Source organism: Bactrocera latifrons, unplaced genomic scaffold, assembly GCF_001853355.1.
Source record: "Bactrocera latifrons isolate USDA-ARS-PBARC rearing strain unplaced genomic scaffold, ASM185335v1 scaffold_423, whole genome shotgun sequence".
Lineage (NCBI taxonomy): Eukaryota > Metazoa > Arthropoda > Insecta > Diptera > Tephritidae > Bactrocera > Bactrocera latifrons.
The window spans coordinates 67,585-85,872 of NW_017537072.1; the positions used below are offsets into that span (position 1 = coordinate 67,585).

The 18,288-nt window shown below is 36.6% G+C and overlaps 1 protein-coding gene across 1 annotated transcript in view; it reads left to right on the plus strand.

Moving 5' to 3' along the window:
* LOC108972789 overlaps window positions 1-18,288 on the plus strand; it is a 90,610-nt gene that overhangs the window by 1,192 nt on the left and 71,130 nt on the right. Inside the window, exon 2 of the mRNA XM_018939594.1 lies at window positions 557-1,730. Coding sequence (XP_018795139.1) covers window positions 666-1,730 — 1,065 coding nt within the window. The 5' untranslated portion in view covers window positions 557-665. The remainder of the gene's footprint in view (window positions 1-556; window positions 1,731-18,288) is intronic.

Consider the following 18,288-nt stretch of genomic DNA (forward strand, 5'->3'; position numbering starts at 1 on the left):
AAATTCGCGATACTTTTTGAACACACCTCGTATACTATATACTACTTTGTGCAGACTTACGTTTTCTTTGAAATCTTTATGAATTTAAAAGCTTTAACATTGTTTTCACAAATGCTTCCGCTGATGATTGGTATCAGTTAAAATTTTATCAGTTTTATGCCCAAATATCTACTTGTAGTTCGGAATTGAACTATTATTGGTGAGCAGACAAAAACATAGGTCATATTTAATCTTTATCCCCTTAAGGAGACACAACTTTTTATTTTTCAAAGGTCAAAATTTTATATAAGGACATTTTTGGTCTCATGACTCTCTTCCACACCGATATTGAGTTATATATTGAACAGTATTGCAGAGTTCAAAGACCATTCATCTGAATTTACTCGCTATATGAATACAAAATGAGTGTATTGCGCTAAATTGGAAACAGGTTCGTTTAAAGCTTCAAACAGATTTCGTTTTACAATAAAAGCGCACATATTTAAATAAGTAGTGTAATAAAGACGCTAAGTTGAAAGGAATATCAAAAATGGACTATTCCTCTCTTGCACCGTAGCTCAAATATATAGAAATGACTGCATTTTCTCTAGTGAAATATTTAAAGAACTGATTTTAATTAGTAAATTCGCCATATTTGTAAATACGGTACGTGAAAATAGTTAAAAATGTATGCTGCAGCTGGAGGTGCTTCGCTGGCTTCACGCCAGGCACGTCAACGGCAGCGTCAACAGAAGAAAACTCAGCAATTGCAAGCAAAACTACATCCACCGAAATTGTCAGCGTTATCAGGTAGTGAACATGGCGCTTCAACACCAACGCGCACCCAATCACGTCAGTTCCACCAGCTGCCGACCAATTATCTGCGCACGCCACAAACACAGAGTAGGAAATTAAGTACGAGTTATACAACACAATCGAAGCTTCTACTGCCTATCGATGAAGGTGATAATCAGTCAGTGTTACAAATGCGCGTACAGTATGTACATACTCAAATGCACCATTCTCATAGCCATGCTCATCCTATTCAAGCACATCAACATCCTCACTATCAGTTCGCGCATCAGCAGCATCATTCTCATGGAGGCATTTTACCGAAGTTAGTTCACCGGCATTCAGGCAGTGGTGCTAGCAGCTTTCAGCAAACAAAGCTCCCAAAGTCGGCTACAGCAACACTACCACTTGTCTCACAAATGGAAGCTACGCCACCTACGACGCCATTGGCTGCGGCCGAATGTGCAATTACCACCTCAGAAAAGGTGGTAACTATACCTGTAGATAAAACTTCCATTAATGTATCTCACCATGATGCAATCATTGTGACACCGGCCACACCAATGCCCTCGCCAGGGCACGTAGGTAAACCTGAACATCAACAACCCAAAGCACTGTCCAAACCGTTTAGTAAAATTGAGAGTAATAATATATCAGGAGGAACCATTAACGATGAGGAACACATGAAAGAACCACCGTCTGCTCCATTAGAACGCAAGTGCAGTGTATATCGTATGCGACGAAATGATCCCTATGAATATCAGGACGCAAACTTAGTTGGCGGTGTGGGCAGCAGCATTAGGCGGCAGCTGAAGGATCTGCAATTTAATCAACAACAACAATACGAACCATTGCTCAGCAACGAGTCTCATCTTTGTTATAAGGGGCTAACTAATACACGTAAATGGCAAGTGTGTGCCTACTGTGAGGAAGGAATTTGCGTCTGTGAACATATCGAGGTAATAGCTAACGCAAGTTACGCTGATTTTGCTAAACGAGAAATGGAGCATGTTTACGCATTAATCAGTTTATGCTTTTCATTTACAAATGTACATATAATTTTAGAAATTTAATTAATGTACATATATATTTATATATGTATCTATATTGTTATTTTGTATATTTAGTGCATGAACTATGTATGTATGTATGTTAATGTATGTTTATTACTTTGAACACAACGACGACTTCAAGGGAGCAAATGAAGTTTTTTGAACATTTTCAAAACGGAAGCGCATATTAAGCAGCTGATGTACACAGCTTCCTTGTTGCCATATTGAAACTGTTCACTCGATTGAAATTTAGATGTTTTGTTAAAAAAGAAATTCTCTTGTGCAAAAAAATAAGCCCATTTATTTGTTTTATATTATCARTTGTTATTAAAAATGATATATCAGATATATACTTCTGTTGATAAAATAACGTTAGACTTCGAGGTCTGAATAATTTTACTTTTCACATATTAGTGTCAACACTACAGCTACCAATCGTCTTCAAAATTAGAAACAGTTTCAAATTAACGACAGCGATAACTGCAGCTGCTGCCATGAAGTTGTCTTGTTGTATAAATAATGTGTTCCATGTAAAAGTTTGCATTTGCTTTGGTGTATGCTAAGAATATTTTTGAAATTTGAAATATGAAACGTTGGTATCTGTTGATAAACACTACTTAAAACTAGTTGAAATGGAAGAAAATTTAAATCCTGCTGTAATTTGTCACACCCTGTACAATAAAGTGGGTGGATTTTTTTCATATTAAAGAGCATATGAGGAAAATGTTCTAAAAATTTTTCTGAACAACTTGGCCTTAAATACTATCGGTTTGAAACCAGTTTCGGCACCACTAATATTCTTTATTGACCATTTGACACTTAATTATGATTGTACGACGATTGGTCAATACTATTTTCTTCACTTTTTTAATATTTTTGTCTTTTCTGGGCTTGGGCTCTTCTTCGCTCACATCTTCTCGACCCTCTGCGAACCGATAAACGTTACTTTTGTCCAAGGTAGCTTCACCATAAGTTACAGTCAACATTCGGAGCGCGCACTTATTTTTGTTTTTATTTTACATAACTGTATGCAGATACTTTGATACGTTTTTTGAAACAAGCAAACATTGAACACACGCAGCCCGCCAAAATTCAAAATTTACGAAATTTTTTGTACAAAACTTATATTGGAACTAGGAAAACCTCTGGCATTATTGAATTATACCTAAAAACATGTTTCCAAGCTATTTAATAGGTGTAAACCACATACAGAGCATTATATTCCACATAAAATCTGGTCTAGTATCTTGTGGTCGTGGCAAAGAACCAATTCCATTCGCAATAATAACTTTCTTTTGGTGCCAAGGAACACATAATCACGTTAACTCAATTTGTATAAAAGTTATCGCTTATTTAGTTTAGTTAGAGCTTATTTTCATATGTTCTGACTAATATATAAAATATAATATATTTTCACAAAATTTAAGGTAAAAGAGTTTTCACTGGGTGCCTTTAGTTTCGTGCTCACTAACACATCCGCATTTCCTCTCATGCCGACCACTGCCGTAGGGACAACGTAGAAATCAGTTGTTCTGTTCCGATTGCAGCAATATTGAAAATTTTCAATTTGTATACATGGTTTTTCACACATCTAGATTTTTACTTATAATTTTCATTAATGTAATGGACCAAACTAAAATCCAAAAATTAAAATTAGGCGGCCTATTTATAAATAATTGTGTTCGGCTGTGATTTTGAGTTAGTTAACGAATATTCCAAATATAGTAATGTTAAAAATAATAAAACTACAAAATATCGAGACTGGCAACCAAAAATTTCAAATTTCGCGAACATCCCAAATTATGGAGGGTAGAAGCGTCCATTTAAATTTATATTGCGCTCTCATTAATTAAAGTAATAATATACAACTAATTTTGTTTTAACACCGTCTTTGTGTACAAAGTTTGGATTAAATAAGATTGGAAATTTTTTTACATGATTTTTTTCCATTTAACACGATTTAAACTTTTGTGGATTATATTTCATTTGTCAGATTTAATTTTTACGATATAAATAATGGTTTCAGCACTATGTGCTTATTAAACGACCGTATATTCCAGTAGGAGAGAGCGCTATGCACTTTATTTATCCAAACTAGAACTAAAGCTTAAAAATTTACAAAGAGTATTCCAAAGTAAATAGTACTTTTTGAATCTAGCGCGCCCTGATGACGCCATCTATAAGTATATCGACTGGTGCGTTGGAATCTTCAATCTTTATCGATTGTCCAGGGAATTTCATAACATTTCATCGATTGGAAGTGAAGTTATTGCGTTTTAAGTGTGAGTATGTTTGTGTTATCGAACAAAGAGCCATCATTAAATTTTGGTTTAAAATTGTTAAATTATTATTAATTAATTACCGAAACGTTGTAATTAATGAAACAAGAAAMTGACGATCAAAATATGGGCCAGTCAAAATCCGTGGTCACCGGAAATTCCATCGAAACTGTGCGTGAATTTATCAAAAATCAGCCGAAATCATCATTGATATTCATGGAAATGGAATTGGGCCGTTAATGCGGTATTCTAGCTTGGAGTTTTGTAGCGTTTGATACTCCGGGTTGAAGGAATCCCATGTCGAGCCGTTGCCTTCACTTTTTCGTTGAAAAAAKTCCTACCATTAATGCAAACTTCTCCTTCAAATGTCACTACATATATAGCGGATATTGTAACCCATGACTTTTTTCTTCCCGAACTTCGACTGTTTCGTCGGTTATGATAATTAAGCCATTGTCAACTTCGATAATATGATCAAAGTTATTGTAGGTAGCTTTGCATGTCGCCCTATTATTATTGAATAGTTGTCTCACACATGTAGCGTCGTTTTTATTTAAAAAAAACTTGCAGATAGCGCTGCCTGCAATTTGTAACTGAAATTATCGATCTCCAGAAAAATTATTTTGTCGGCGTGTGCCTCCGGACTTAGCTAAAGTATGAAATAGAATTACTTACAATATCACCTAGGCTTATATTTAAAGTGTAATCAATATTTTTAAAATTTCGTCTGTATCCAAAGCTATGAGATTTACATTCAATTTACCCAAAATTATCAAAATTATAGAGTAAATAATATTACCCAGATATGCTATAATTGCGCTACGCTGGATGAACGTCTATCAACAATTCGCATCAGAGCGAAGCTCTTCAACATATCGCTGATTTGGTCCCGCGCCCCGACAGAAAACAAGGACAATGTGACCAAAGATGTCTTCTATGAGCACTTGGAGGACACCTTTGAAAGCTGCCCGGCCATGATGTCAAAATATGCTTAGCGACATTAACGCCATTGAGGCCAAGGAAGGTATCCACGAGGAAACATCCCCAAATGGGTTGACGCTGATCGACTTCGTCGGGGCCGAAATATGGTTACATGTCGTACAAGATTCTAGCATTAAAAAATTCACAAAGCAACCCCAGAGTCTTCGCAAACCACCGCAGGATAAGCCTCCTCAACATCGCATATCAGGTTCTATCGACCGTATTGTGTGAAAGATTAAAGCTCACCGCCAACAAACTGAGTGGACCTTGTCAATGTTTCTTTAGACCTGGAAAAACAACAACTGACCAGATATTTACCAGGACCAACTGACTAACGTTATACTTTTACTGTCATCCAGCAGGCTGGAGAAGTGTTCTCTCCTTAGTCAGTCACTAGATCACGTGTGTGGTTCTACAAGGGTATGCTGCTGTTAGTCGCCGCATCTTTTCGTTGAATTTTCAAGCATTACCCCTGTCGGCCAGCTTGTCAAGCTCTTCGTACTTTCCTTCCCTTATACCGATTAGTTGACGAGTGCTCCCGGAAAGCAGGAGTGCAACTCGAGTAAAAACTCGTTCGGCTGTCTGGTGTAATTGCAGCTGTTTGACGTCAAATATTAATTGTGATTGCATTTTTGCTGCACAGAAGCGGGTGCGTATCTGCAACAATATAATGGTTGAGTCGATGTTAGGACCTCGGAGCTTACGCACGTCTAAAACACTTTAGACGTGTCTTCCATCTACCACGACATAATCGATCTTGTTGGTGGCTTTTCGATCCGGAGACAGCCAGGTAGCTTAATGAATTTTTCTACGCTGGAATCTAGTATAATATTACAGAAAACCATATTTCGGGCCACGACGAAGTCGATCAGCCTCAAAGCCATATGGGGATGTTTCCTCGTGGAGGCTGGATTTACCCACCCTCTTATATATATATATAAATTATCTTTTGAGCACTATATACTTAATGAAAGGCTTGTGAGTTATTCAGAACTATCCTTAAAAAGATAACCTCGTTTTGCTATGCTCCAAACATGCTCATTTATTGCACAATGGAAAGGAGGGGTTGTAGAAATTTCTTCTCCAAAAAGATCTTTAAAGAGGACTTTGTTTTTGATTTCAATGACGTCTCGTTATCAATTCGGTTCTCCCCGTATTTTTAAAAGAATTGAGAGTTTGTAACAAAGTTTGGTTTACTATACTTCAATAATTGTCCTCGATGCAATAGCAATTACTGTGGTGAATTTTTGAAACTTATTAATGCAAGTTAAAAAGTTGTATTTATTAGTGGAATAAATGTCTATGTGTAATATTCCGAGTCTTTCTTAACTGTGTGTCATCCTGTGTCCCACTCCCAGTATTTCGTGTTGATCGTCTTCGTTAAAATATCATTAGCTTGTTTCCTGCATTGAATATTGTGAACAATATCAAGATGAACACATTCGCCATTTACTTCTAGTAGATCCCGAAAAATTTATTTTTGACTTGAAAATAATGTTTGCCTTCTTAGTTATGATATTTCCTTCTTTAAAAAATATCTGACTTCGAAATTATTAAAAGGATTCTTCACTTTTGGAATAATTTTTGTTAGAGATTCTTCAATATGCATTGTAACAGATGGCGAGTCTATTTTGATCTATTTCATTAATGTGCTGTCGTGATAATGCATCGGCAACAAGATTATCCTTACTTTTTTTATAATGGAATTGATGTAAAAAGTATTCCATAGATGCTCGCCAGTCTTTTATTTTTGTGGTTGGATGCTCCTCCGAGACAGCGAAGGTCAAATGGTTTATTGTGATCACTATGTATGTCCTCAGAGCATAAAATTCTTTTAACTTTTTCGAAMGCTGACAAGTTTGTCCTACTCAATTCTAATATTTTTTGGATTGTTTGGTTCGCACATGAACGTTGCCTTCCCTTAAATATCTTGGAGAGGGTTAACTATAGAGATAAACTTTCTTTATTAACCAAAAGCCCCAAAAATTATTGTAAATCACGAAGAGTGGTAGGTTTTCTATAACTCAGAATGTCATTGACCTTATTAGGGTATTTTTTTAATCCTTCCTTCGAAACAATAAATCCGAGGAACTCCGCTTGTTCCCTAAGAAATTTGAATTTTGTTAAATTTTTTCGATGTCTCTGTAATGATACTCCTCATTGTGACATGACAACATTTTCCTATTTTATCTTTAATAATATCATCAAATGCCCTTTTGAAAGTTCCGGACGAATTTTTAGTCTGAAAGAAGTCTACAAAACTAATACTTCCCATTGTGTAGTCTTTTGTCTGTCTTTGACAGACAGGACTTTAAATCGAGTACAGTGAATTTATGCGATTTCCCCATATTACTTAATATAACCGAAGTGTCTGGAGTAGGATATCTGTTAGAAACTAGAAACTGAATGTCAACAGTTTCCTAAAATCAATTACCATCTGCATCTTCTTTCTCGCATTCTCGTCCATTAATTGTTTGTCGACAACCCACATGGAATTACTACATAACGATCGAGAAGAATGAATTATTCCATCTCGTAGTAAATTTTTAGTTTCCTGATTTATGAATTCTGAAGCGGCTAACGGGTAAGGGTATGACTTTGAATAAATCGGTTCATTCTCAACTATCATAATGGTATCTACCACATTAGTGTAAAACGTCAAAGCCTTATCTGGAGTTGCGAAAATTCATGATTGTATTTCCAATATAAAAAATATATTTCCCACTTGCCCCTATATTATTGACGTTTTCAYAGTAATTTCTCCTCACCACCTTTGTAGTAAAGGATTCCTATTTTTAAATCTATTTTGCGTCGACGTAATTTAAAAAGTCAAACCCAATAATCCCATCAAAGGTTTTAAGTTCGAAAAGAGGACTAAAAGGAGAAGTCATTTCGATCACGTTAATAAAACACCTTTCATTTATCATGGCAGTACCATGGCTGTATTTAACATTAAATGAGCTGTCTAAATTTCTTACACGTTTTAAATTGTCGTTGGGTTTAGTAAACTTTTTTCCGCCCCGGTATCGCCAACAGTTTCATTGGTCGCCCTGACAGTGTCTTGTTTACATAGGACAGGAGCGACCAACTTCCAAAAGTCACATTGTATTATCATTAAAATTTTAAACCTAATCTTGTCTTAAGTGATTAACCCTCTGTATTTTTGCAATTTTCTTCTTCTTCTTTTTACTATTTCCATTTCCTGAGTATGGATTATTATAAGCCGCCGGTCTTTGTATTTTTGCAATTTTCTTCTTCTTCTTTTTACTATTTCCATTTCCTGAGTATGGATTATTATAAGCCGCCGGTCTTTGTATTTTTGCAATTTTCTTCTTCTTCTTTTTACTATTTCCATTTCCTGAGTATGGATTATTATAAGCCGCCGGTCTTTGTAATTTCGCCAGAAGTATGTTGAAGAAGTGACACGAAAGGAATTCGCCTTGTCTGAAACCTTGTTTGTTATCGAAAATTTTGGAGCGCACAATGTGCTTGATAGAACCTTATACGCAATGTTGAGGAAGCTTTTCCAATGGTAGTTGGCGCAGATTTCGGGGTATCCCTTTTTGTGGGTTGGGCAGAGCACACTTAAATTCCAATTGTTGCACATACTTTCGTTCCACCATATTCTACAAAGAAGATGAAGAATGATCTTTACCAGCTCTTCGCGGCCGTGTTTGAATGGCTCGGCCGGCAATCCATCGGCCCCGCTGCTTTGTTGTTCCTCAAACGGGTAATTGCTATTTGAACTTGTTCATAGTCGGACAATGAAATGTCTGCTACATCGTCATCGATTGGGGACTGAGTACTTACATGAGAATATTGCAAAACATGTTGGCCAATTATCTTTCTGATGGGTTGCACTAGTCCTAGAGCAGTATTACTCAGGAAAAATATTTCCTTGTATCCGCCTTTGGTGCATATTATGGTTTCAGCAAAATGTGCTTATTAAAAGGCGGTGGATTCCAGGAGCGAGCGCTAAGCGCTTTATTAAAAACCCAAACTAGATCTAAAACTTAAAAATATAAGCCCTGCTTGCTATTGCTTACTCTTGGCAAAACTTTAGCGTTACTGCTGCTACTGCAGCTGTTGTGGTTGCTGTGGGGTAACTTTATCCAATTTGGCGATTGTTGTTGTTGTGTGGATAACAGTGAATTGCTCTTGCTACGTGGAAATATGCAGGTGTTGTTGTTGCGAAAAATTTTCAAGTTGGTGAGAAAAGCTGACGCTATTTGACTATTCCCGCGCCTACTGGCTAGTGGAGTAGATTTAAGAACGGAGATTGGAATTCCATTTTTGTGGATACAACCAAGCATAGTGGTCGCAGCAATTGTAAATAGCACAAATTTAGAGTAATGATCATTGTCTTGTTCATATTTTTTTTACTCGATTGTTTTTGGAACCAAACTAAAATTTGATGTAATGCTTTTTTTATAGTAGTTTTCTTTATACCATAAATTTAGTTCAATGGTGAGCTTCATTAATAATATTGAATCTAAATGTTTCTTTAAGCATACATTACTTGACGACAGCACGTCCAAGTAGCAGTGGGACATAACGCAATTCCTTCACATTTTTTAATAACTCACTAACAATTTTCGAAGATTAATCTAATGGTAAAGAAATTATATATCAAAATTGTAACATTCACACAAATATAAATATAACAAATGAAAAAGATTTCTTCCAAAAACTCTATTCTCAGTCAGTTGGCAGCAGTATAGTAATCCGATCATAACAATTTGTTATAAAATTATGCCGTCGTCTTGAAAGATAATCCTTATCAAATTTCGTGAAGATATTTCTTCAAAAGAAAAAATTTCCAATACAAGCACTTAATTCCGATCGTTCAGTTTGTATGGCAGCTGTATGCTACACCATTGCTTTCGGCAATAACCCATTTCATGACAAAGAATCCGATCCTTCAGTTTGTATGCTATATGTGTGTAAGAGTTTTTTTAAATAAAACAAAAACAGTTAAGGACATCAATGAAATTCTTTAGTCTGACGGCGTGAAATCGGACGACTGAGGTGGCCAGTTGACTGAGCCATTTCGTGAGATAACGCCTTCACCAAGCTTGGATTTCAATAAATCGAATGTGACATTCACCGTGTTACCTATGGTGCCGTCCTGTTGGAACCACTTATAATTGGACAATGAGACATATCATCCCTTTCGGGCCAAAAAATTAGGTTAGCGACTCCCATTTGCAGAAACGTGCCGGTTTTGATTATCACAGAAGAAGTTTGGCCCAATAACGCCGCCGATCCATAAACCGCACCAAACCATAACTTCTTTTGGGATTTAATGGTGATTCACGGAGTACGTGTGGATTGTTGCCTGACCAACAACACATATTTTGCTTCAGCTAAAAATGAGCCTCATCGCTAAAGATGATTTTTCGATGAAAATCCGGATCATTTTCAAGTTGTTGCTCAGCCCAATTCACGAACATACGACGATTCTGGTGGCAAGCGGCTTCAGTTCTTGCGTCAATTTAATTTTGCATGGTAAAAATGTAACCCAAAATCGTACAACCTCTTTCCACTCTATCTTATAAAGTTAAAAAACCAATATTATTATTTAATAAAACAATAATTTTTAAATTATATTTAAAAAAAAACTAACTTAGAATGACATTTTAGATAGCACAGTTGGTTTTAGGGTAATTTTTTGTGCTACTGCTTTCAAAGTTGCAAGTTTGCTTTCTCGAACTAGTTGCATCAGGCATACTACGCTGTTTTCATTAACGAAAACGCCCATAATTATGAAATTGTTTAATATCAATAATATAGTATATTAAATCTGTTCAATGAGTAACTACATTTTGCATAAGTTTATTTAATAACTACTATGACAGAAATTTCCAAAAAAAATTCATATTCCAATACATTGAAACCATCTTTAGCAATGAAGTTTGACAGTCATCTGCAAATATGAACCTTTTATTTTCCCTTCTTTAATTCTTATAAAGAACTTAAGTAAATAATGTTGAACCTCAGCTGAATTTAGCTCGTTTGTGCAATACTTGTTTAATTAAAAATTGTACGACACACCCAAATACATATTATTAAGAGAGTACCTTTAAATTTGCGAGACTACCTTTTGTTCAGCTAAGTATTTCTGCACTTTTTTCACAGCAGTAAGTGCAAGCTTTTCATTATTCCAAAAATATACTTCATTATTGGTTCTGTAATGTTTATTAACTTATATGTGCAGACTTTAAAGTAAAACCTTAGGACGCCCGTAGAGTTTCCGAGTGCATTTCTCATTTACCGAACACGCGTATTTACACTCGGCTCGACTTTGATCATCCACTCTCCACTCTCCGCCCTAAGATCATACATATATTATACAGTGGTAATATTTTAAAAGTAGATGGTGCATTGTATATTGGCATCCCAAAAGTTTTAAGAAAGATCATCAATGCTTTCCGTTTTTCAAACTTCTTCATTAGTCTGTCTGCTGGAAAGCTGTAGGAAAACTACCCATATACATAATGAAATTTAAACATAATATTTAATATACTGCAGGTCAATCAAAGAAATAAATACGATTAAATTGAATGGTTATAAAATGGTTAGTTAAGTTGATCATGTTTATAAAATTTTAGTTAGCTAATTTACGTGTCGTAAAATCTATAGGTACAATTATAACAAATTTCGTTTTAAAATGGAAAACAAATAGGGTTTGTAAGATCTTTTTCAATATTAAAAGTGAAAGCTAAGGTGAAAACATAGGAATAGGGTATGAAAGGATGTATTGATATACTTATTCTTACAACGATTTACATATATGTACATTTTCTAAGCGTATATTGATGTTTTTAAAAAATATGTTAATTTGCTTAAGGCTTAAATTTAAAACACAATAAAATAAAAAGAAAAATTATTAACGTTAAATTCTGAACTAACAGCATTTCTGTCCCATCTAATGTTATATAACCCAAAAGCACCTCATGAAAAGAGGCTTAAACTTTCCAAAGAATGTACTATTTAGTTGCCAACATGAGTTTTGTGTATATCTGGGTTGCTAATAATATTTCATTAAGTAAAGGCTGCCGAATGTAATTCATCCTTGAGCATTAAGTTTTAATGGGAACACGATCCTTCGAAAAGGCATTAAATATGTATGTTAGTATCAAAGAAATCATTGCCACATCTCATGATGACAACAACATCATATGCTTCCTCCGTATTAAAATGGGGAAAAATAAGTTTTTTTTATGACGCCTGTTTATGCAAAACAAAAGGCCATCTATATATTTTGATGATTTGGTTATGTAACCCTTAATTGATGTTTACCCAGTTTAATAATAGAATTTTTTCAATATTTTTATATTGGACTTATTATTTTTTTGTCAAACGCAGTGATACACGACTCAATTTAATCGAAATATGATCTCCTATATCTTTCCTTAGGATGGTTTTCGATAAAACGATTTAGCCGTTCGCTCGATTTTTCAAAAATATATGAAAAAARTAAAAATAAAAATCGAAAAGACAAAACAATGAGTTCAAATTTTCCGAAATTTTCTTTTTTCAACATATGAGCAAATTTTAATGGCAAGGAAATAGAAAAAAGCTTTAAATTTGTTTTAAATACACAGGTATTTTTTTAGGTAAACAAAAAATAACCCGAACATGTGCGTTGTGGTTAGTGCATGGAGAAAAAAATTTGTAGTTGTATTGAAATAATTATTTGAGAAAAATGGTTAGCCGTGGCTGGCAGGGATTGTATTGAAATATTTAAGAAAAGTGGTTAGCCGAGGCTGGCAGGGATAATATGTGGTGTGCAGCACATACACATACAAGTATATTTAATTAGATAGGTAAGATTTGAAAAATAGTCTATATCCATAGAGCTTACAAATATCAAAATAAAATTAGAACGAATTTTTCTCAGCTCGAATAAGGTCTTTATTTTCTCCCCACTAGCGGTAAGAACTTAAGGATTCTTATTTGAGTTTAAAGTTTGATCATACAAATCAAACAGTTTGATATTACAATTCAAATATTTGGTCCTTCGAGCCGGATAAGTAGCTTGAGCCAAAACTGTAAGACTTGCCAAGAGAGTTATGGCAGATGTAAAAGACCTATTACTCAAGTATATGTATGTATGTATATAGGCAATATAAAAACCATGTTACTTACACAGGCAAATTAATAAGGAAATTGTAAGACGGGTGCATGTTCTCGCATATTCATTTGTTCACATAAGCCGTATTAGTACGAAACTAAGTGTTGTGTAAAAGCTGTCGTTCAAAAAAATATTCAACGGCTAGCCCAACTGCCAATAGAATGAACCTTCTAGGCAGACTATTGAAAAAAGATCGACATATGTACATGTATTCGATCTATTGTTGAAGAGGGAAAAATAACAATTTATACTGCCGACAAAGATGAACTTGAAAGATATGATGATCGTTTAAGAATCTTTGGAGCAACATGGAATGAAATTTCCACGAATTGACACTCCAATACATATGACATTATGAAAAGATTAAAAAAAAAACACAAAAGCAATTCAAAAAATAGAGAAGATGAGCTATTACTTTTGAGGAGCAATGCACATTTAATAATGTGAACAATAAACTGTATTCTTGGAAATTGAGAAGAGTAGGAAAGATGAGATAAAAGATCTTGCATAAAGAGATGTTGGGGTTGAAGAGAAGAGAGCAAGAGAAGATTTTAAGAGGTGTTTTATTTTCCGGGAAAGTTATGTTGTCATGGAAGCAGCAATGGATTCTGACTCCCTTGATGAAGAGCCAAACGAAGACAAGACAATTGAAGTCGCTGAAGATGGAGTTATGACAGCGGAAGATGCTATACTGTACCCAAAAGCCAAGGAGAAGAACCTGATGAGATGTCTACCAACAAAACACATGCAACAATCACCGAAAGACGAAAGTAAAAAAGATTTTATGAAATCTTACCACTGGCGGTGTCTGTTTTTGAGTGAGAAACCTAAGTACATATACTATATGTCTATTGTTGTAAATTTGAATGCATGAGTATTGCATATAAATGCATACGTGCCTCTTATATGTATGTGTGTTGCATATAAATGTGTATATTTTCATGTGTTTATTTATGTAGGTATGTACGTATGTTCAATATATTTGAAAATAGGTATTAAAATTAGTGGACTATATATGTGTTTATACACCGCTACAGCGGCTTGCCTGTGTCTACATAACGGGCGCAATGCGAACCTGTCCAACGGCAGCACTGGAGCGTCTTCCAGAACTTACTCCGCTTCATTTGGTCATCGATCTGGTAGCCAAACACACCTTTCTGCAAACATCGGCAGAAGGGGGTGGAAAAGGTAAAGTAGTCTCATCCCAGAGGATGGAAATGATAAGTGGGAAATTACCATTGGCCTTCCTCCCGAGGGATAGTACTACCAAAAGGTTAACCTCAGTAAAAATTTTAAGGTTACCTAAGGTTTTCTAACCTCGAGCTGAGGAACAGTGCTATGAGGTGGTACACAGATGGATCGAAAATGTCGGAGCGAATCGGCGCAGGGATTGTGGGCCCACGCACTAGGCTCCCCATACCCATGGGTGAGTTCCCGAGCATTTTCCAGACAGAAGTTTACGCCATAAGCCGGCGTATAGGAATAAACCTCCATCGCAACTATTGCAATGAGCGAATAGCCATTCTCAGCGATAGTCAGGCRGCGCTAAAGGCGATCTAGTCTTACGAGATTAAATCGCTGCTAGTGCAGGGGTGTAGGGAAAGGCTAAATAGCCTTGCGGAAAGAAACCAGGTACACCTAATATGGGTACCTGGTCACAAAGGTATAGCCGGCAATGAACTGGCGGACGAGCTCGCCCGCTCCGCAGCCCCCCCATACCATGAAGGAGCTGCTCCGTAAAGAGGAAAGAGCAGGCAGGGAGGAGCAYTGGCTACAAAGTCATGGTATGAGACACATGGGAGGTTACAACCGGAAAAGGATTAAAATCATAGTAAACCTCCCCAGGAGCAAACTCAGGCTGCTAGTCACATGGTACACTGGCCACTGCAAGCTAAATAGGCATCTGCACAGCATGGGATTTTCAGCTTGCGCCAACTGCCGTTTCTGCGACAGGGAGCCTGAAACACCGGAGCATCTGTTGATCGATTGCACGGCAGTCTGTAGACGCAGATATAACGCCCTTGGAGTGTTGTTTCCGGATAGGGATCGCATTGCCTCGCTAGCGCCAAGTAGTCTACTGGACTTCATTGATAGGCTGGGTCTAGGCGAGTCAGTGTGAATAAGGAGAGGGCACAATAGACCAAAAGTCGCAGTGCATTCATCATTACTATTCATTCACTCATGTGTTTATAATAAGTATTAAATGGCGCCAACGCTGAACTGTACGAATTATGAAGTTTTGTTTCATCAGCATGAATTAAATTTTGTATTATGTTATAAAGTGTATTCATTATGGTAAAGAAAGTAGGCTTAAATATTAAAGTTTTTAGAAATAATTTCGGAATAGTTGATAGATGCACATGCCTCTACAGTTTACAATGTAGATCTGCTACCTTTTTTATACACAGGAAATGAACTATTTATCGGAAATAAAGTAGGAATTTTTATACTCTGAACAGTGTATATTAAATTTACCACTATGTGTGTATATAATTGATCAGCGTGACAACCTGAGCCAATTTATCCATGCCCGTCTGTCTGAATATACGCGAAGTAGTCCTTCAGTTATTGAGATATCGTTCTGAAATTTTGTATCTGTCTTTTCTCCCCAAGAAGTTGCTTATTGGCGGAACCCTCGATATCGGACCATTACAACGTATAACAACGATCGAATCAAGCGCTTGTATAGAAAASTTCAAAGAAACTTTTCAGATCAGATCGCATACTATACTATACAGAGTCCGTTGTGGTTTAACGCTTTCTATTGCTAGAATCACATAGATCAAAACAATGCGTTGATCAGCACCCCAAAGCACAAGTGCATGCACCTACACTCATACTCTGGAGAACCAAAGCATGAGTGCCGCCACATACACTCATACTCAGGTTCCAATTGGTTAGGGTGTGTGTTAATGTCCACCCTTAGCCATCTTGGTCGAGTACGAGGCCCATCTAAAACCTCTGCCGTACTCTGGGTCCGGCACCCGGCCGCAGTGCGACTCCACATTGAACAAATGCCCTTCCTGCATTTTGGTTTAAACCACAGCCACCACGAATCTCCACAAAGGGCCAAAAACCCAATGAGCRGATTGGAGCGAACTCCAAGGGCAAACTGCTCCCCGTGGTACCATGTTATAGTCTTTGGTGTGACCTGTAGCTACTACATATTGTAGCGCTACTGCCAGTCGAGCCCCTGGGAAACCCAAGAACCCGGCTGTATGATTGACATGTCTCGTAAAACATTCGAACGCGATGTTTCACTGACTGGTCGGGGTACCAGGAATAGAAAACATAGCGTACAATAAAAATCTTACGATGAGGCATGCCTTACCACGGGTATATTCGGTTTCCCCCCCAACCTGGAGGGGTCCCCCCTACCCGCAGGGGGAAACTATACTATACACTACAAACTGAACGATCGGAGATTTCCTCACGAAATTCGGCAAGAGTCATAGTCTAAGGCAATCATGAAATCTCCGAAGAAATTGGCCGAACAATCGGAATCAAATTCTGTTCATGAATCTTTTATATTTGCCAAGGGTATTAAAGATTTGTGGCAACCGAAATGTTCGTTTTTTCTAGTAGTTTTTTTTTTATAGGATACTGCTTTAACAACTTCAGATAGTGCAAAAAATCATCGGACGATATTTCATATTTTATTTAAATTAACTCAACATTATTTTAGCATAGGATTAAAAAAATTCTATCGATATATCTKTTTCCCACTCTTTTGTAATCCGTTATTTATTTCAACTCTTCTGTGACACGCAGAGATAGGAAGTTGAAGGCTATGCAAAGAGCCGGATTGTTTACCATTGTTACTAGTGGAATAAGCTTTGTCGGCATATCTGCTGAATGAACGAAATTGTACTATTTTTTGCACACTATGGTGATCCCTGGTCTTGCTCTGCCATCGCAACATAATAATTTAAATTTTATTTCTTAAGCTTAATATAATGGGCCATTTCGTGAGATAACACATTCACCAAACTTGGTTTTCAATAAATATGGCTTTTGACACCATTCTGTTGGAACCAGATAATGACCAAGTCCTTATCATCCAATTCGGGCCAAATATTCGGCTATCATTGAGCAGTAGCGATTCCTATTCACAGTAATGTGTCGGTCTTGAACAGCACGGAAGAAGTACGGCCCAATGGCGCCACCGGTCCATAAACAGCACGGAATCGTAATTTTTTCTGATGCTATTGTGTTTCCTGGAGTAAGTACAAATGTACTTTCACAGAAACAAAGAATTTCATTGATATCCCAAACTGTTTTTGTTTCATTAAAAAAAAAACATTTGTAGCGCTCCTATTGAAACCCCCACTCTTAAAGTTGAGGCCACTGACTCCGGAAGTAAATTTTAATAATTAATTTCCATGATGAAATGGCAAACCTTACTAAGGATAAATGTTAAAAGAGCGGGAAAGAGTTGGGCGCTAGTAGTGAATATCTGGGTCGTAGGGAGAATAAAACCTCCCGGCCACGCACAATGGCGTTCAATGCCTTCCACGATGTTGATTGCCATTCCGAAGACTTCATATTGAAAACGACTTATTCATATTTTCGAGACCGTCAAGTTTGATGATAAAAACAGAATTTGCTCCATTACACTATCGCTGGACGCCATCTTGAGCAGGGGTCTCTTTTTGCAATCTGCATCACACTGGTCCTCTTATTATCGGCCTCTGTAACTCATTGTTCATTGCAGTCCTATTTATTTTTTAATAATTTCGGGGGTTCGAAGTGGTTTTCCCAACACGGAAGTTTTTTTTCATTAAGCTCAAAGGACTTAAAGGCATTTCATATTTTATATATGTGAATTAATATCCTTGGGCGCTTTTTAAGACTATGTGTTTCCACATTTGTAATCATTTAATACGTTCGTCACTTCCCCTGTATTAGTCCCATATTCATTATGAGCAATGTGCTAGAAGAAATTTGGTATTCTTAATTCGACCAACATAATAATCTTCTTCTTCTTCTTAATTGGCGTAGACACCGCTTACGCGATTATAGCCGAGTTAACAACAGCGCGCCAGTCGTTTCTTCTTTTCGCTACGTG